A 20,264-nucleotide genomic window follows, 5' to 3' on the forward strand; every position below is an offset into this window, starting at 1 on the left:
CAGAGTGCAGCCCCACCCAGGAGGGAGCTGGGGTAGGGATGGAGTCTCTGGGGCCGAGGCAGCCTCTGCCTCTGGAGGACTAACCTTCTCAGCCAAGGGTGGTATCGATTCAAAGCCAAAAGCAAAACACTAAGTTGCATTTAATTAATTGACAGAAGTTTGGCCAAGGATCACTCTCCTTGCAGAGGGAGTTAGTCAGCTCTCCCGATAGCGTGATGATGCGGGCAGTGGCTGCTGCAGGGGAGGGCAAGCAGAGATGAAGGCTTTCGAGCAGGCCATGGAGGTGGCACCTGCTCGCCCGACCTCCTCTAGGAATCCAGCACAGCTCAGAAAGGACCTAGACTTCTCAGAATTGCCTCAATCCTCAGCCCTGGCTCCAGGATGGGGCTTAAGGCAGACGCTGAGCAGAGGCAGGGCTGAGAAAGCTGGGCAGTGGGTTTGGGTGCCAGGCTCACCACCACACCTGTACTTTGGCTAGTAAAAGGCAACCAACAGTCTAAACTGTAGTGGGCCATGAAGTGATAGTACAGTAGGTATGTTTGCTTGGCACACGGCTGACCTGGATTTGCTCTTCAGCACCCCATACGGTCCCCGAGCCCATCAAGAGTGACTCCTGAGCTTAGAGCCAGGAGTAAGCCCTGAGCAGCCCTGAGGGTGAGTGTGACTCACCCCTCCCACCCCCCCCCAAAAAAAAGCAGGAATAAAATGAATAAATTTGTTCCCAAGACCAAGTTAGTGTTTGATTTGCAGCCTGTTTTCTCACCATGAGAAAACACCTCTCGTCATAATAATCCTCTCCAATCCCGATCACCAAAGCTAGTGAATGCAGGGGAAGAAGCAAAGTGATCACTGTTCCTTGTCATTTCTAGAACAATTCTGAGGTGGCCAGCAGAGAGGGGCTCACAGACCTGGAGATCTTCCAGAGGTGGAGGCATGAGGAGAGGCTGCCCCAGAGAAGGGGGTCTCTGCAGGGAGAGGAAAGGGGTACAGACTTGGGAGCACAGTGGGTACTTGGAAGGCTGTGGGAAATTCATCCCTAGCCTGTCCAGTGTTTGACGTTTTTCTTACAAGGATGTGCTCGTGTGTCTTTCCCAGCACAGGGGACACAGCTCAGTCCTGGTGGCTCTGTTCCAGCCGCTGCTCCTTTATGGAACCCCTCAGACCAACCCCGAGAGCAGTGAGGATGGCATTCCTGGTACGCAGGCAGGAGAAATGTACTCATTCACTGCCAGGAGTGGACACAAGACCCCGCCTGGGAGGGGCATGGCTGCATGGGGCAGGGATTCCAGCTGGGTGTCCAGACACAGAGGCTGACGGCAGAGGCTGTCCACCCCTAGGAAGGTGGTCAGGCTCAGAAGAGGCTGGCAGCCCGAACTGGCCCTGTCACAAAGCCCTAAACTCTCCATTCAGCAGTCAGAGACCTTGAGTGGCTGCACGCAAACGCCTTGAGTCGAACTTTTTCTGTTGCAGTGTCCTGGAGATACAGCCCGACTTACCTGGAAGAAATTCCCAGCACCTGGTTGGGGGGGGGGAGGAGTTTCCACAATCTTCTCTGGGTCTGAAATGCCGTAGGCAGCAGAGCTGAGACGCACACTCCTGCGCCTCTGCCTTTCTACTGAGACCTGACTGTAAGAGCAGTGCAGTCCGGGGGGGCTTCTGGTGCCTTACTTCCGCTAGAGCCCGCACTCCCCAGTCCATCTGCAGCTTCCACCCAAGCCCCCCAAGAGCTCCTTGTTTGGCATCTGTGCCTCAGTGACTGTATTTGAAGACTTTTGGGACACTCAGTAGCCCATCATGGCACCGAGTGCTTCTGTCTCCAGGGTGCCTGGCTGGTGTTCATCTCACCCAGCACATACAAGCCTGGGATAAGCTGGAACCTTCGAAACCTGTGTGTTTGGTTAGTGTACACACACAAACATGGCTTTTCCAACTGAAGTGTGAAGCGACTGTGTGATTGTTAGCCTTCCCACTGTGCTGTGCACTTGGCTTGCAGTCCTCTGTACACACATACATTTTTTTTTACTCTTTTTTTTTTTTTTTTGGTGTTTGGACCATACCCAGCGGTGCTCACACCATATATGGTGCTGAAGATCAAACCAGGGTTGGCCATGTGCAAAGGAAGAGCTTTAACCCCTGCACTTTCTCTCAGGCCCCTTCCCCCACTTATCTTAAAGCAGCAATGTGGGAAAGCCGTCCTTTCCTCCCCCGCCTGCCAAGGCACATATTCTCTAAACTGCTACAGAACCTGCTGCCCACTGCCTCGCTTCCTAAGGCTGTTTGCAAGATGGCCTCTGACACATGGTAACAATGGTTAGGCCCACAGATACAGGTACATCTGGGTACCTTCCAGCCAATGGCTGTGGACCCAGGGAACTGGTGCTTATGCTATAAAATGCAAGGAAAGCTGAGTTGGAAGCCAGCCAGGCCTCCTTATTATCTAAGTACATCCAAGCTACAAAAGCCGGCCCCATTCCCTCCCACAGTGGATTCAGGTCCAGTTCTATCCTGTCAGGATGCCCACCTCCCGCCACAACTCTCTGACCTGGTTCACTCATCTGGAATCTGGCATAAATGATGGCCCCTTCTTGGGCTGCCCCTTCCTCCCTTTCTTGGGTTTTGTGGTGGCTGTTAGAATAGGGTGGTAGATTTCTTTGGGACTGGGTGAAGTTATAACACAAACGTCCACTTGGTTAAGTGACAAGCTTAGGGCTATACAATGGAAAGGGTTAAAAGTCTCTAAATTTTTCAGTGATACGACAAGAGAAGGGGTGTGCACCCCAGATAAGGGTAAACCATTTCAGTTTGATTTGATACTAAAAGACAAGAGGGCAGAGAAAGCCAGTTCCTTCCCGGCTTGAATTCTTCAGATCTGTACATTTATGGCTCACTGTGCCAGCCATCGAGAGTCCTACTGCTCTACCCCAGAGCAGGTCTAGGAGTTGGGGTGACTGAGTGCTCTTCCTGGCGGAGGTACTGTGCCATTCCCACAACCCTGCAACCCGAGAGTGTGAGAAAGGTCGCTGGACAGTGCTCCAGCCCTCCAGTCACTCAGGCTCTGGAAGGGCAGGAGACTTCTCAAGGCTGCTCCCCTCCAGGAAGGCACAGCTGCTTCCCGGAATCCGAGGCAGGGCCAAGGCTGGCTCTGCAGTTGCTCCTATCACACCTCCTACACTATCAGCCAGTAGGACACAGTGACCAGGGGCCAGCTCATCCACAGACCATATTTTATGGAGCCTTGGGGGAAGAATTGGTCCCAGCTGAAGAAACAGACAATGGCAATAAAAAGGAAAGACAAGGGAAAGGGAAAGGGAGAAATCAAGAAGAGGGAGGAACTCTTGCCTCAACAAGAAAACAACTCTTTATAGTGCTGTTTTCCATGCAGGGGTGCGGGGGGTGGGGGGAAGCGTTCTAAGCTTCCAATAATGAAGATGGATATTTTTAATTTAGAACCAAACCCACCTAAGAGGGAAGCGTTAAACAAATATTCAAGAGAACCAGATGCTTTTGTTTGAAAAGGATAGCTAGGCAGAGTTCTTCCTCAAAATTGAGCTGAATGGAGGGGTGTGAGTGTGTGTGTTTGTGTGAGGCTGGAATACCCAGAGGTGCCCCTCCATCACAGCTTTCCCTGTGACTGGCCAGTCATGTCAGCAAGGTCATGGTACACATTTCAAAAGACAATCATTGTAGGAAATAGGACAAGAGCTGCTTCTACCTCCATGCTAGTATTAGGGTCAAGATCATCGCACTCTGACTCCTCGGAACTGTTCGTCTCCTTGTGGGCAGCATGAGGAAGGGGGAGAAAGAGAACACAGTTAGAACACAGGCAGCTGGGCTTGAGGGCTAGAGGAGGGCTTGAGAAGCATGGGCAATGGGAATCCGGGCAGAGAACACCCCAGGCGGTCAGCACGGCACACATGCTGCTGTCAGGGAGAGGAGGAGGCTGGGGCCCTGGCAGCTGCTCCTCTCACGGGAAATAGCAATGGAAGCAACCAAATGAAGCATGAGAGCCGCGGGACTGCAACTGTCTTCTGAGAGGTGGGCTTGCCCAGTTCAGGGTAAAGGAGAGAATACGATTTCTTTTCCCCAAGTTGGACGTCAAGGTTTGCATCAATTGTCTTATTTTGCCCAGGAAGAGAAAAAAAAGTGCCAGGGAGCTGATCCCACATTCTAACAATATTAAACATCTCATTCCCACGGTCTAGAGGGCCCCACTCACAGGAAACATTGCATCATTGCAAGGGTCCACCCAAGCTTAAAATCAGTGTGGTCAGGGTAATGGGTGGATTATTACAAAGCAATAAGCTTCACCTGTGTGCTTCCCTTCCCTACCCCCATGCATGGCCTGAAAATGATGTCATCTGAATTCTGGGGAAAAGAAATCAAACTGGACCACAGGCACAGTGGCCCTTAAACTCTCAACCGCAGCCTTTTGGGGTTGGAGAATCTGGAAAACACCCCTCATCTCTTGAACCTGCTTGCATCCCTCCAATCTGGGATACGGAATGGGTAGCTTTGAGGGCATTAGGTGAACAAGCATCTTGCATTTCTAAGAGAATAATGCTGCAGATAATTTTGCTACAAAACATCTGCACAGTATAAAGAGAAAGGTAAAAAAAAAAAGAGAGAGAGTGAGAGAGAGATACTTACTTATTTGAACTGAAGTTGCCAGGAGAAATAAAAAATATAAAATAAATTGATCTTGCATGCAAAATCCTACTAAACTACTTCCCCTCTTTTTCCCAAACTAGAAAAAAAAATTCCCATCCACCCAAAATTCTTGTAAGAAGGCTGCAGGTGGGAATAGGTGAGAGTGAGACACAGCTCCAGAGTACCTTACTCACTTTAACAGAGACTTTGTTGCCCAGAATATCCTTGGGTTTACGAGGCCCTGTGGCTTCATTTTTACCCGTGCTCTCCACTTCCGCCCGCTTTCTCATGCGTAGAGTATGCCATGAACATGACTTCCTGTTGTACCAAAAAATGCACCAATCAAAATGGCAGGTCAGGGCAAAGTGAGGCCGTGGATGGGTCAGTAGGTGAGGAGCTCCAGTCAAGCCCTGACTCAGAGGCCCCAAACCTGCACACTGGCTCCCATGGTGGCTGGCAGCTGATCTCACCTCCAACCGGAGGTGAGTGAGGATGAACTCTGACCCCTCCTGCTAGATGTACAAGTGTGGCTTGAAGTGTTTGAGGAAAATATGGGTAATTAAACTTTACCAAGGGAAGTTTTTAACCTAAAAACTTCAAGGGTCCCTTGAAGTGTGTGGTGGATAGGAGAACCAAGAGGTAGGGAGCTGTGGTGGTGAATCGAGATAAGCAAGTACATCTTTCAAGGACCAACTTGTACTTTCCAGGGACAGTATTTGATCCAAAGACCCACGATGAGAACCATCTCATTCTCTGTATGTGGTCACTCCTAACACTGCAGTGTACTACAGTTAACTGACTTAACTAAGCAGTGGAGCTCGACTCATTAGTCTGAATGGTTTGTGAAAAAGAGGCCCTAGAATTTTCTTGCTGAGGGAAACCCACTCACCTAGAGGTGAGGAGACAAGGCCCTAATTTCTTTTTTACCAGGAGCGTTTGGGAGCTACTTTTCCGTAGGCCTGGAATCAGCTGCTTGAGGCTGAGCTCTTGAGTTCACCATGTCAAAACTTATAGACAAAGGAGAAACCAAAAATCAAGTGACAGCTAACATCTGGGACCCTGAGGAGGTGTCATCAATTTCAGGTGTGGCAACAGAGTTTGGATGTCACACTTCTGTGGTCTGGGACAGTGAGGCTGGTTTCCCCTCAAGCTCCTTTTGTCACACGTTGGCCTCTACCTTCAGGGCCCCATGAAAACAGTCTTCACTGAGGGAGAGAGAAGTACATGAAATTTAGGAGGCAGAAGAATACCCAAAAACATATCCCATCTCCTCCACAAAACTCCACGAAGTGTCAAGAGTTGGCGAATGTTCTAAGTGAGGAGTGCAAAAAAAAAGAGTCACTAACACATATACCCAACAATGAAGCTTTGGAGAAGTGCAATGCAAGTATTGTCATATTTGCAAATGTCTGGGGAAAGCAAGTGGGCTCCTGAGAAAAGCATCACTTGGTCAGACCCCTCATACCTGCAGGACAGGCTGGCTCTCTAAAATCCCGCCCCAGCTCCTTGATCTGATTGCATGGCTGAGCGGGAGGCACTCCTGGAAGCTAACCTTAGCATCCCTCTGTTCACTCTGCAGGTATTTGCCGCCTCCCTTTACCCCCAGTTACTGCTCTGAGGCCAGGGCAGACAACACAGGGAGGGTGTTGAGTGCGTGTGAGTGCGTATGGGGCAGGTGTGTTTCGGTGTTTATTACACCCCGCTGGGCCAGTTGGAATGCTTGGAGAGAAGCTAGAAATGTCACAAACAATGTGCAGAAGGAAACTCAGAGCACACAGTTGGCAGGACAGACTCAAGTTCGGCATCTTCTTCCCAGAACTCGCCATCATGGTTTGGCGGTGCTTCTGTCTCTTGGTCACAAAGGCTGACGTGGAAGCAGGATTTCAGAGGCTTTATCCTGCTGGCATCACAACCAACTCTGACCCCCAGGGTTGGTGCAGGCTCACCTGGGGAGGGTGTGGTGAGAAGTCCCCACTGTTAAATGCTGCCCACCTCCCCCCACCCCTTCAGTCAGGAAGTCTCTGCTCCCGCCCACCACTCCGGGCAAGAGCAGCTGACATGGAATCCAAATGACCAATTTGCAGTTGTGTCTGCTCTTTTCCCAGGCTGATCCTCCAGGGGCCTTCTCTCCTTGAAAGGTGTGAACAAATGCTGGGAGAGGGGGTGGCTGAGTATGGGGTGGGGTTAGGGGGTGGGGGGTAATTAGGTCACCAATCATTATGCCTTGTTAAGGCCTTGTGGGGTACTGTCCCCAGGGTTTCTTCTTTTCTTTCTTATTTGGCATTTGGGCCACACTTACTCCTGGATCTGTACCCAGGGATCATGCTTGGCGGGGCTCAGGGACTATATAGGGTGTTGGGGATCAAACCTAGGTCAGCTGTGTGTAAGGCAAATGTGCTGCCTAGTGTACAATACCTCCCCAGGGGTTTTAAAGGGCACCCAAACCAAGGGCCATTAGAATCAGATGAAGCTGACGGCCGTAGGAGCCACTCTTGGTTTCCAGTTGAGCTAGCAGTGCCAGGAGTGTTGGGGTGAAACCTGTCCCTGAGGTAGCTTCCATCCCTGACCACCGGGAGAAAGGCCGACGAGGCGCAACTCTGGGGGTGCCCCTGCCAGGCAGCTTCCAGAGTGGCGTCCAGCCAGTTAAGATTTATGTGGAGGGCATGCACTCTATGCCACCACAAAGTCTCGCCCTGGAGACCCTCCCCTCACTCTCAGTGGGTGTTTAGGAGGGAGGGGCAGGCCTGGGGCTAGTGCCATGGCCACATGGGGGTCCTCTGTGTGTTGGGGAAAACTGCTATGGTACTCAACTGACCCCTAAAATCCAGAAAAAAAAGTTGAATTGTTTGTTTGCATGTTTAAAAGTCCCAGAATGGTGAAATAGGGTGAAAAAGGGTCAACTAGTCTTTAACCTCATTAAAACATGCTCATGGTGAAAATTTATTTTACATATTTAAAATAGTACATTTAAAATTATTAGTTACATTACAGGTACAAGGATGACCATTGTGACTCTCCATTGTATCATTGTATTGCACGACCTGACTTTATCCATATGGGTTTCTCTTTAAATAGTGCAAAATACTTTGTACAGGAATGTGTTCGGAAGGGGCTTCGCAACCAAAAGAAGGAAATATCTTACAAATTATCATGAACATATATTAAGGTGACAGGGAAGGGGGACATTAAAAAAAAAGTTACAATCTGTACAGAGGAATCACCACAGACAACCAAAAAGTCCCCTCTCTCTGGAGAGCAGCAGCGGGCCTCAGACCACACAGGTCTGCCATGTGTGCTAAGGTCATTTTTTGGTGTCAATCAAAAAAAAAATATATATATATATATCAGTAACTTAATACAATATAAATAGAAGTCCAGTCCAGTGAGTCCTGTGGAGGGTGAAATGGAGCAACGGAAGGCATGCCTTTTGTCACCTAGGGTTTCAGTAGGGTTCTGTTCTTAATGAGGGGGAGAGAGAAAGAGAAGAAAAAATTAACAGAAAAATCACCAATGAAAAGAAAACCCCTGTCACTGACAAAGAGAACCGGGCCCCCTCCAGCCCTTGGCTGCAGCACTGTTGAGATAAGCAGCCTTGGCGCCCTGCTGTGTGTTTGTGACTGTTTTGTGTTCTTTCTTTTGGGATTTCTTTTTTTTTTTTTTTTCTAATCCACATACTCCTCTCCCAGGAAGCCAGTGAGGCACTTACTTGATACTGCTGTCACTATTTTCTGTGGCTGCTGTGGCTTTGGTGAGGGGTGCCAGGATGCTGCCTGGGACCCAGCCCTCAGCGGCAGGGGAGTGGTCGCTGGCTGGCTGGTACACCAGGAACATGTTCTGCTGGTTGACGGCGAGGACCTGGACCACCTCCCCTTGGTTCACACAGATTTCATTCTCCTTCAGTGCGTAGTAATCTTTGATCACGGCCATGGACGAGGTCCCGCTGCAGCTGCCCAGGTCACTCTGCAAGGAGACGGGGTGGAGGGCACAAAGAAAATCACACGACTGGCCCTGGAGCCCGACACAGGCCTCGGCGCCTCATGCTTGGGGTAAAGAACAGGCAGATGGCTGTCTGGAGCAACACAATGACATTCATTTCATTTATTGGCTTTCGTGGGTCTGGGGGCTGTTTCCTGACTCTGTGCTCAGGAGTCAGGAAATAGCCCCTGGTGCTCAGGGGACATATGTGGTGCTGGGGATTAAACCCAGGTTGGCAGCATGCAAGGCAAGTGCCTTAACCCCTGAACTATCTTCCCAGCCTCAGTGTATTTTTTTTTGGGGGGGGGAGGTGGCTAATGTCACCATCTCCTTTTTTTTTATTTTTACTTTTATTTATTTAATTAATTTAATTTATTTTATTTTACTTTTTAAATTTTATTGAATCACCATGAGATAGTTACAAGCTTTTATATTTAGGCTACAATCACACAATGATCAAACACCCATCCCTCCAACAGTGCACATTCCCCACCACCGATATCCCGAGTATACCCCCCCTTTTCATCCTCCCTCTACCTCCATGGCAGACAATATTCCCCATAATCTCTCTCTACTTTTGGGCATTATGCTTACAGTAATGTTCACTCCACATTCAAACCACGGCTGCAGACACTTCCTAGTTTACAAAGTCTGCACATCTGCAGTTAACACAGCCCTCCCACCAGCAGCCTCTGACTAATGGAAGGAAGTGTGGCCCAGGGATCAGTTATTTTTCTTGTGGAGTGAAGATGGGGCAGAGGTCAGGTCAGAGGTCACAATCTCCCAATAGAAAGAATAGACTCTTTGTAAAACTTTTCTTTCCTTTTGAAAAGCACCAGTCTTGCCCTACATTCTGACCTTCTCTGAAAAAGAAGTCACAAGGAGGCGTTTTCCCAGTTGAAGGGCAAGGCCATGACCTACCCTGACTCAACTCCAGACAGCATTGAACCCTGTGAGTTCCACTCAGTTGAACACAGTGTGACGCCCTATACCTGAGCAAGAGAGGTGCTGCCTCGGTGGCTTTTTCACAGGACTGTACACCGGGAAGCTTCTTGGAGACCTGGTTCTCCCTGGGAGGCCTGGTGGGCTCCCAGCGGCTGGGAGCACCAGAAACTCTTCAGGAAATTTGACAAGATGCTCATGCACTTCCAATTCACTCACTGAGGCAGCGGGCTTTTAAAATGGAAAGTAATTCCCAAGTGATGTGATAAAATTAGTCAGTAGTTAATCTAATACCAAATCGATCTAATAAGATAAATCAGTCTCATCTAATGGTCTGATTATCGAGTGTGTAGGTCAAAACTGTAGCTGCTCCCTGTCACCTGCCTTTGGGGCTCTAGGGGCACTGAGACCCAAAGCAATCAGGGACTTGCTGACGTTCCAGAGCACGTCAGTCACAGAACTTGCCATGGAAACCAGATTGCCTGCTCCCTAATCTGGCAGTTTTCCCACTTTCCCTCCTGTTCCAACTACCTTGTATGGTCAAAGCAGCCGTATAGGTGGGGTCTACAGTTAAGGCAGAGATTCTCGGCCTGCCGATGTTTGAACTGCGGATTATCTAGGATAAATGTTTAACTCATGGCTGACTTCGCTATTCATAGAGATGAACAAACTTCCCCTTGCCACGCCAGCCAATGGACAGTGATGAACTGTTAGCACATTCTCAGCTCAGTGTCCCGAAGGGTAAGCTCCTGAGATGCCCAGCGCTGGAGCTGTGGCTCTAATGAGCCTTGCAAGGATTCCATTTGGCGGACACTGTAATTGCACTGCATTAATCTCTTATGTGCGTATAGCGCTTTTGCAGACGAGAATGGTGGTTATACACAGTGTGTCCAACCAAGCCAGAGAAAATTGGCCTAATTTGTTCAGTTTCCAGGGAAAGAAAGAGAAACAATTGGGACCAGGTTGGTTGTTCTTGCTAAAATGGTCAGCATAAAAATGTTTCTTCATACAGCAGCGCCAGAGGCTGAGTCCTCAGTGGGGCAGGTTATAACAGATTGTCACTTACCTTGCTGACTTCAAACTTGTCCCCAGGCTGGTGGTAGTCAAACCCTGGACTGCCATTGGAGGTAGATATCTTCAGAGGTGGCAGAGGCGGGTTGTAGCTGGGGCCCTTTGGGGGCTTCTCAGAGCCCATGGGGACAGAGGAGTATGGCCGGGGGCTGGCTTGAGGTACCCTTGCAGGCTGTGCCCTCATCACAGCTGTACTCCGTTCTTTCCGCTGATACTCAATGGGTGACTGAAGTGCTGTGGAGTAAGAAGAACCAGCTGAGAGGCTGGGAGAACCTAAGCTTGGTGGATAGGGCTCAGGCTTAGCATGTGCTTAGCCTGAGTTTGACCCAGGTTTTATGCCTATTATCCTATGTTTTCCTGAACACTACCAGGAGTGGCCCTGGAGACCACTCCTCCGAGCCCCCTACCCCAACACATCAGGCAATCCCCAGCACTGTAGGACCTTAGCATTCTTGGGCCCCCCACATTTAACTACCAAACTGATCAGCTGAGATTCACTGGTGGTGGTTTCAAGCCTCCTTAAGCACTGTTTGGGAAAGTTCCCCACTTTCATGTTCAAAAAGAAGGGATGGTTAGTCTAAGCTCTTAAATTCCAAGGGAAACTGAAGCCAGAATATGTGAAGAAGACACAACCCTGCTTTAAAAAATGGTGAGGGGGACACACCCTGCAGTGCTCAGGGCTCACTCCCAGCTCTGCACTCAGGGATCACTCCTGGAGGTGCCTTGGGGGACCATATGGAGTGTTGGGGATTGAGCCTGGTTGCCTGCAAGCAAGACAAGCATCCTGCCTACTGGACTATCTCTCTGGTCCCCACTACTGTTCTTTTTAAGGAACTTGTCATCTACTGTAAAGATTAAGAAATTGATCTAAAGAATGAGAACACAGAAGCAAGTGGTGTGCCCATGAGGTGAACAGTGTAGAGAAGGAGGGAAGGTGGGCAAGTGGGCACACACGTTTGGTGGTGGTGGTAATGTGTCGCTTCAGAAGCCAGTGGCTGTCACAGACTCACAGGGAGGAAGCATAGTGCCATGTGGGTGGAAAAGAATGGAATCTGACCCAGAACACAAGAGGGGTGGAAGGTCTCTGGGAGGAAGGAGAGATGAGACAGGGACGGGAGGTGTGAAATTGCAGGGAAACAAGGCTAATGATTCTGAAGGCACAAAAAGTGACTGGATGAAATGAATTGAACGTTTTAACCATCTTTAGCACCCCCCTAAAAGGACAAGACTCAATATTCTAACAGTTGGGAAGAGGATTTGACAAGACTAAGGCACAAGCCACAAGATAGCAAGCAAGAGGCCAAGCCAGGGGCAGTATCGGGGTGAATGTGGAGGGGTGTGGCGTGGGGTGACAAGTGTTCTGGTGGGAGACTGGACTCTGACAGGCTGGATGAGGAAGTAAGGCCAGAATTGAGGCTCATGTAGATCTGGAGACCAAGTCAGGGAAATTCAGGAGCCAGAGACCAAAGCTCATTTGAAGGGAAAGACAATGCAAGTTCTAAGCTGAGTCTGATAACAAAATTCCAGGGTCTGAGTACTACAAAGGCATGGCCAGACACCTATCACTCAGGTCAAATTCTGAAATAATAACTTTAAGAGCTGGCCTGATTTTGTCCTCTTTATCAGTATTCAAGGTACCAAATACTTAAAGTGGGTTAGCAGCTGGGCCCAAGAGAACTTTCAATGATAAGCTAGTTCCTAAAATGATATGAGGCTCTGCAATAGTACTGCTCCCATCTCTATGGCAGGCTCAGGGGTCAGGATAGGCCTGAGAAGCCCCACGGGTTTGTCTCCTAAAGGCCGGTCAGGTTCTACACTCAGGATTTGGTCTTCTGAGTGTGCTAAGGAACAGAAGCTCCTGCCAGAGCCCAGCTTCTTTCCCTGGGGTGTGCACTGTAGGCAACAAACATTTAGGAACTGATCAGTTAGCTCAGAAATAGCTTCATTATTCACTGCAATTAGGAGGTGCTCTCTTGTAACCACATGGAAGGTCTGAGTCTGATTATGCCCAAAGCAATGCCGCTCTGAGTTTTAAGTCATAGTCAGAGTTGTGAGGCAGGCCTTACCAGACTGACTTTACGACTCAATACCCACCACACAGAATTGGAATATGACATGATTACATGCAATAATTGTTTTAAGGTTGAAAAGAGTCAATCTTTTAATTAATTAATTTTTTGCCATACCTGGTGGTGCTCAGGCCCTGAGCTCAGGGATCACTCCTGGTGGGGTTTGTGGGGGGTGCATATGTAATGTCAGAGATTGAACCCTAGTCAGCCACATGAAAGACAGGAGCCTTATACACTGTACTATCATTCCAATCCAGAGTATGTCTTTGAGATCCTGTGTTTTTTTCTCTAGTATGTGCAGCTTAGGGCTCAGGATCAGGAAAGCCCTTCATCTCTAGACAGGCTTGAGGCTAGCCAGTGGATGCAGAGTCTTTGTCTCTCTACTTAGTATTGCTTACCAGGAAGTTCCCAGAAAAATGCTGAGAGTCTAGTAATAAGTTCTACAGCTCAGTGTTTAAGACCTCATTTGAGCTTGCCTAACTTCTTACCCTGTTTCCTTTCCCTTAGTGAAAAAATGTAGAAAGACATGAAGATCAGCGTCTCCATGCTTAACTATTTGTTTTTGGTTTGGGGGCCACATGGTGGTGTTAAGGGATCATTCCTGGCTCCATGCCAAGGGGTCATGGTAGAGCTCAGAGTATCAAATCAGGGTCAGCTGTGTGTGAGGAACCTCAAGCCCTGTATAGTTTCCTGCTCATTTCTTCTCCGTGTTGATGGGAGGATTAAACGTGAAAATACATGTGAAACGTTCAGTATCATACCTGGCACAGAGAAAAGACTCAGCATACGGAAGTCATCATTCAATGATTTCTGCTTTCAACACATTGTCCTATCTTTTCCTGAACCAATGAAAGTAATAACCTCATCCCTCTCAGAATCCATAAAAAATTCACAGATGCAATCTAATTAATGTATTGCATACATGCACATATTTTTACATAAATTTTATCCACAAAAGTGTTAGAGTAGTATTTCAAAACTATAAATGGTATACACACAGGGACAGACTGTAGTTTGAGTTCTGACTTCTAAAAAAAAATTTTTTTTTATTAGTGAATCACAATGGGGGTACCATTACTACCGTTACAGACTTACAAACTCTTGTGCTGGTGTTTCAGTCATACAATGATTGAGTACCCATCCCTCCACCAGTGCCCATCTTACACCACCAATGGTCCCTGCATCCCTTCCACCACCCCTACCCTGCTACCCCCCAGCCCCCACCCCGCCTCTGTGGCAGGGCATTCCCTTTTGCTCTCTCTCTCCTTTCGGGTGTTGTGGCTTGCAGTAGAGGTATTAAGTGGCCATCATGTTCAGTCTACAGTCTACTTTTAGCCCGCCTCTCCCATCCCAAGTGGGCCCTCCTAGCACCCTTTACTTGGTAGTCCCTTCTCTGTCTGAGCTGCCTTTTCCCCCAGCATGAGAGGCCGGCTTCTAAGCTGTGGAGTAATCCTCCTGTACTTATCTCTGCTGTTCTTGGATGTTAGTCTCCCATTCTGTTACAAGATATCACTTGTTCTAGGGTTTTTTTTCTTTTTTTTTCTGGTAAAGGGCCCACATCTGATGATGCTCAGGGCTTGTTCCTGGCTCTGCACTCAGGAATCACTCCTGGTGGTGCTCTGGGGTCATATGTGATCCTGCAGGTCATACTTGGGTTGGCTGTGTGCAAGGCAATGGTATCGCTCCAGCTTCTTGTTTTGTTTTGGTTTTTTTAAAACCAAACTGTGATATAATTGAGGGGCCAGAATCAACCCTTCGGATGTGCTCTGTAAGTGCAGCTTCGCTTTGAAGGGCAACGTTCTACCTTAAACAGGTAAGGCAAGGGGCTGGGGTGGGGTTAAAGCAACGATGCCAGGATTCCTGGAACCACAGTAATCATGGTTTAGGGCCAGAGGAATAGTACAGTGGGTAGGACACTTTTACTTGCATGCGGTCAATCTGAGTTTGATCCCCAAATTCCCATATGGTCCCCCCTGAGCACTTCTGGGAGTAATCCCTGAATGCAGAGCCAGGAGTAACCCTCACTATTGCTAAGTATGGCTCCCAAACAAACAAACAAAACTAATGGCTCACTGCTATATAATTTCTTTGTATTTTTTTTAATGACCATGATAGGGTCTGGAGCAATAGAACAGTGGGTAAGATGCTTCCCTTGTATGTGGCTGACCTGGGTTCATTCTTGGTTTCCCGTATGGTTTCTCAAGCTTTCCAGGAAGTGATTCCTGAGAGTAGAGCCGGAAGAAACTCCTGAGCATCGCCAGGTGTGGCCCCCAGACAAACAAACAAAATAACCATGATGTAGGAAAGCCTCACCAAGCATAGGGTTGGCATCACAAACAATTGTGCAATACTTTCCTCCCCCCACCCCCTTCTGCTGACACAGCATTGAACATTCCAGGGTGGGCACAGAAGATCACTGCTACATTTAATAAAACAAGACAATTGAGGAGAAATCATGCCTTGCCCAAAGTCACCTTTAACCACTTCTTTGAGCTATCTATGAGAGCAAGTAAGTGCTCTGCATATCCGAGAGTCCAAATTCCAGTACTGGCCAAGAAGAGTTAAATATCAAACACACTGTATGTACATGTGTATGTATGTATGTATACAAGCATGAACACATATTACCATATAGCAAAGATCTCAGGACAGACAAGAAGAGGTGGCATCCCTGCATGATACTGGTACAGAGATGGTAGTGCTGATGGTGGTTGCTCTGTGTGTGTGTGTGTGTGTGTGTGTACACAAGAAACATACTTGCTGAGTATGCTGTGACCAGATACTGAGGTATATTTTGCCTTAAACTTCAAGCTCTTCTCTACAGACAAAAATTTATGAACTCATCAATACAGCAGATCAGCACTATTTTAAATCTGTTTCTCCATCCATGCTGAGCTGATGTAGAGAAAATCCCCAGGCAGAAAAAATATACAGGAATGTAAATAAGCCAGCAATTGCAAGATCCACAGAGAGTTAAATTCTCTGTGTGACCATCACTTGATTTTGGGAAGCTTTAAGGAGCTGCTAAAACTTATTTAGCAATCATCTGTCATTTGCGAAAGGGTCAGTAAGGCTGGCTAGCAAGATGATTTACTGAGGCTCTCACACTGTCAAGGCTTAAACTCAAGGGTCAAACTCCAGCTATCCCTAGAAACCACTAAAAAACCCTGAGAGTACCAGCCAGAAGCCCCCAAATGGGAAAAACCTATGCACTGACAGTAGGCACCTGGGAGAAAGAGGGTATGTGGGCTTGGACCTTTGCCATCATTATTAACACTGGCCGAGAGAGCCACAGGGTCACATGTATGGGGGCGTGTGTCCTTTTGGAAAGATCCGGCTTCTGAACTGATCTTTCCACTTGTATACTGAGATCCAGAAAACTTCTAGTCACTTCAAAGTTTCTAGTAAGACATGCTCTGGACACTCACTGTGACCTATACAAGGTAGCTCAAGGGTGTGTGTGTGTGGTCATACAAGAATGAACCTGGGAAAGGCCGGGCCCAGACCTACCATTTAAGAAGTCTCGCTGTGTTTCTAAGACTTGGCTGATGTCCTGCACCCAGGCCTGCTGGATGTCGGCGTTGGCGGCCTGCAGGATGACCCGCTCTGAAGTTTCCCGGTTCATGAGTGCAAACTTGCAGGGATCATTGTCCACGTTCTCCTCCAGGACCAAGTAATTCATCTGAAAGAAGGCAAATGGGTCCTTTTCACATTTAAGTGTTTTGTTTTTAAATCCACTTCCTACTGCAGTGCTTCAATGCTTTTATTTCAGAGGCTGTTTCAAAAATTTTACCATGGATCTAATCACTAAATAAGGGGTTTCTGTCCTAGAGTGAATGGCCTTACCCAAGAGAACCTGCAACATTGCCCCATAACCCCAGAGACAGGCCAGGCCGGTCACTTCTTTTCACAGACTCACTCTCTGTGCACGAAGGTCATAAGGTCAAATATCTTCCTGGCTCTTAGATCACCTCAGACCTAGGGGAGTGGCTCTTCCACTCCACCCCCTGGGGCCCTCACCTTGATGCTCCTCTTGAACATGTAGCCAGGGGTGAGAGACCCCTTCCTGAGCAGTTCACTGAAGATCACGATTTGCTCAAAGAGGAACACACGCCTCTCCTTGGTCCGAGACTGCACGCCTGCATCCAGCTCGATCACATAGAATGTGTCCTGCTGCAGCAGCTTGCCCTGCGCAGTCAGGGTGCCCTGGGTGGGGGAAGAGCATGGGTGAAGGAGGTGCAAAAGGGCGCAGAGACCATCACAGAAACTTGTCCACTCCAAGTGTGGACCTCAAGCCTCACGGTTCTGGAAAGAGACTGAATGTAGTTCCCCCTCCCCACCCTCTCATACATCACTTCCTTTCTACGTGCAAAGAATGCAGCAACAGTTTCAGAAAAAAATGTCAGAGGAAGGTAAGAAATTTATTTAAAAAGAGGGTCAGGGAATACACCTAGTTCTGTTACTATTATATTATTATTATTATTATTATTATTAGGAGGAGGAGGAGGAGGAGGAGGAAGAAAAGATGGTGATGCCTGGACCTCTTTCTGTCTTAGAGCTCTGAGAAAGTCAAGCCTTTCAGACACCACACCCCAATATACACCCCACTCCCACACATGCATCCTGGGCCAGGAACCCAGGATACTCATGTGGCCACAAACCAGAGCTACTCTGGGACCAAGGGAAATGATGTCGCAAATAGGACTACAAATGAGTGGATAAGTTAGGGCCCTTCTTTCTCATTCAATTATTGTAGGAGGGGGAAATTCTGAGGTCCAGATAGACAGGTAAAGTTGGGCACCTCTACAAAAATACATCCCCTCTTTCATAAGTGAGTTTTAGGGTGATACACAGTAAGAGGAGTTTTCTGATAAGGTAGAGGAAATTTCTGCATTGCAGGGAATGAGGTTTATTGATTTAAGGTGTGTCTTTGCACTAAAATCACAAAGAACAGGAGTGACTACTGGGGGTAAAGGTATGGGGTGCTTTCACAATGCCCCAGCTCCCAGGGTGCTGGACAGCTAGGCAAGGAGCTGGATGAAATATGTTCTGTCTGCCAGTTTCTAATCAGCTTTTCAGAGACATCTTTCATGTCTACCAAGGGAATTGTGTCGACCCAGCCAGCATGTCTTCAGAGGTGCTATGGAGAACTTTCCTGCCTTCATCAAGAGCCTGGCATTTAGGGCAGTGGCCAGAGGTTCTCGTTACTGATGGCTTTCATGCCTAAGAGCAAATATGCACCATGGCCTGCACGTAATGCCTAGTCCCAAATGTTACTGTGCAAACAGACCATTGTTCATTCACGTTCCTGAGAAATGTCTGCCCTGTCTGGACTGTAAGGTCAGTAGCTCAACAGGCTTATTTCTACCTTGGTCCCAAGTTAATAGGGAGCCAGTGACCAGCAAGCCAGCAAAGCTCTCAAAGCACTATTAATATTACATAAAAGCCTGAGCATCAACTCCAGTCCTGCCAACATGAAAGGGGAAAGCTGAAAAGATTATGGAACGAGGAAGCGAAGTGAAGGTCCTACTTCTCCCTGGTCCACAGCCATGGACCTGGGAAGGAATGTATGGTGAGAAGTACAGTCAGTGTCCTTCTCCATGAACCAATTAACCAATTAATGAAAATTAGACTCAGACTTGCTGAAGAAAGGAGGTGGCGAAAGCAACAGCACCCAAGTGTGGTCTTCCTGGGCCAATATCGGGGCCCCACTCAGTTTTCAGGAAGGGGCTACCCAGGGCAACCAGATGCCATTTCTCCCGGGGGTGGTCAGTTTCTTCAAAGATGAAGAGAAAGGCAAGCTGATGAAAGGGGAGAACATAGGAGGACACGAAGGTTTAGAGCAAAAGGATGTTTAACTTGGTTTGTCCAGGAGAAGCTCAGGTTTGGCATGACACTGAGAGACAGAGTAAAATTCCATCTGTGTGACTGTTGTATGAAGGCGGGATGCAGCTCTGCTTCCAACTGGCCTCCTTACCGATGCTTCTGCTCCAGCACAGTGTCTGGGAGCCGAGGAAACACAAGCTCAGAGAACAGAAACCCCACAGTTACAGCAATGTGGGCAGGAAAGGCACAGAGAAGAATCTGACTGAACACGATCATAAAACAAACCAGTGAACCCAAATCACATAGTATCTCTTACATTTATTTGTGCAGCCATCTTCCTTATATCTATTCTCTCTTCTAGTTTGGATAGAAAAAAATGACTTTCTTAATGATCTCAACTTCTAGGAATTCCTTTCCTCAAAAATTAATGAGTCACAGGGTCAGAGAGATGGTCAGATGTATGCATGGCATATGCTCAGCCATGAGTTTGGTCCCCAGTCACTGCATGGCCTGAGTACTACTGAGTTTCGTCCTGGTGGACGGCCCCTGTGCACCACTGGGTGTGGCCCTCAAGCTTCCAGCAGCACTGCACTCAGGCAGCACCACGTGCCTAGGCTGGAGCATGGAACTTCAGCCTGGCTGGTGTGGGCTCTGGGCACCCTGGAACACTGCTTGGGAGGGCCCCTCTCAAAATGAACCTTAGGCTGTAGGATTGCTTGGAAGCAGGATTTAATAATCAACCTCTTTCTCTAAGGGGGTCTACAAATATTAAACTGATAAAATGGTATCAGTTTGATTCTATGTTAATATTCAAAATGGGCTATCTTTAGTTAATAAGGTTTGGCTAGAAAATCAATGGCCACTGAGGAAGTTTTAAATGTATTTAATAGTAGGAAAGTCAATTTTCTCTTCAAAGCTTCACTGTTGGGCTGGGGATGTGTCTCAGTAGCTAGAGGACTTGCCTTTCATAAGTGAGGGTCTGGTTTTGATGCCCAGCAATGCAAAACATACAAAAGTTCAAAGTTTTATTGTTAATGGGTTAAATAGACTCCTCTGCTCCTAACTCATATGTTATAAGAAAGACACGGCCTTCTTGACAGATGAGTATTTACAGAGGGAATTAAGTGAAAGCAAAGGCACTGGGGAAAATTCTGTAAGACTGACGTCCTTATGAAACAGGAAGTGTGGATCCACAGTTATTTATAAAGACAGAGGAGATGCATCCAGATAGTCGTCTGCAGCAGAGAAGCAAGGCCCTCCCTCTTGGTCCACAGAAGAAACCACCCCTACCTCTACCTAGATTTCAGGCCTTCCAGCTCCTGTAAACATTCTTTCTGTTTAAGCCACTCCTTGACCTACGGTTCTGGAAGATGGAGTCTGGAGCAAGCCAGAATATTCATGGAAAGAAAAATCCTGGAGGCATCTAGCAGTTTCTCCTAAGACCTAGTTTTCTTCTTCCAAGAACAGAAAGGTTCATTATGACACTCTGGAAAATGTTCATTTAACAAAACAAAACAAAAGCCCACCCTTTCATATACACACTCCTTAGAATCACATGCTCAAAAATTAAAAGTATTTCCTCGGCTCCCTTCATCCTGCTCTCCCTCTTAGTCCCCACATTTCTCACCCATAGAAGAAAAGGGAAGAGACTTGCCACGTCCACAGGACAGAGAGCCTTCAGCCCTTTGGGGTCCTGAGCCCCTGAGCCATCAGTGGGATGGGCTGCCTTTCACC

The 20,264-nt window shown here is 47.9% G+C and overlaps 1 protein-coding gene across 23 annotated transcripts in view; it reads right to left on the reverse strand.

Annotated features, from left to right (window-relative positions):
• Window positions 1-20,264, reverse strand: part of KALRN (kalirin RhoGEF kinase) — an 809,955-nt gene that overhangs the window by 47,689 nt on the left and 742,002 nt on the right. For 11 of the 23 annotated variants that reach the window (XM_055128078.1, XM_055128085.1, XM_055128079.1 and 8 more), the window contains 6 exons: window positions 16,725-16,910; window positions 16,215-16,386; window positions 10,631-10,869; window positions 8,354-8,607; window positions 4,833-4,965; window positions 3,713-3,772 (listed from right to left, as the gene is read on the reverse strand). In XM_055128078.1, coding sequence (XP_054984053.1) covers window positions 3,713-3,772; window positions 4,833-4,965; window positions 8,354-8,607; window positions 10,631-10,869; window positions 16,215-16,386; window positions 16,725-16,910 — 1,044 coding nt within the window. Of the gene's footprint in view, window positions 1-3,712; window positions 3,773-4,832; window positions 4,966-7,547; window positions 8,106-8,349; window positions 8,608-10,630; window positions 10,870-16,214; window positions 16,387-16,724; window positions 16,911-20,264 lie in introns of those variants that run through there. The other 12 variants (XM_055128081.1, XM_055128076.1, XM_055128083.1 and 9 more) reach the window with 4 other exon arrangements.

This window comes from Sorex araneus, chromosome 2 (genome assembly GCF_027595985.1).
Source record: "Sorex araneus isolate mSorAra2 chromosome 2, mSorAra2.pri, whole genome shotgun sequence".
Lineage (NCBI taxonomy): Eukaryota > Metazoa > Chordata > Mammalia > Eulipotyphla > Soricidae > Sorex > Sorex araneus.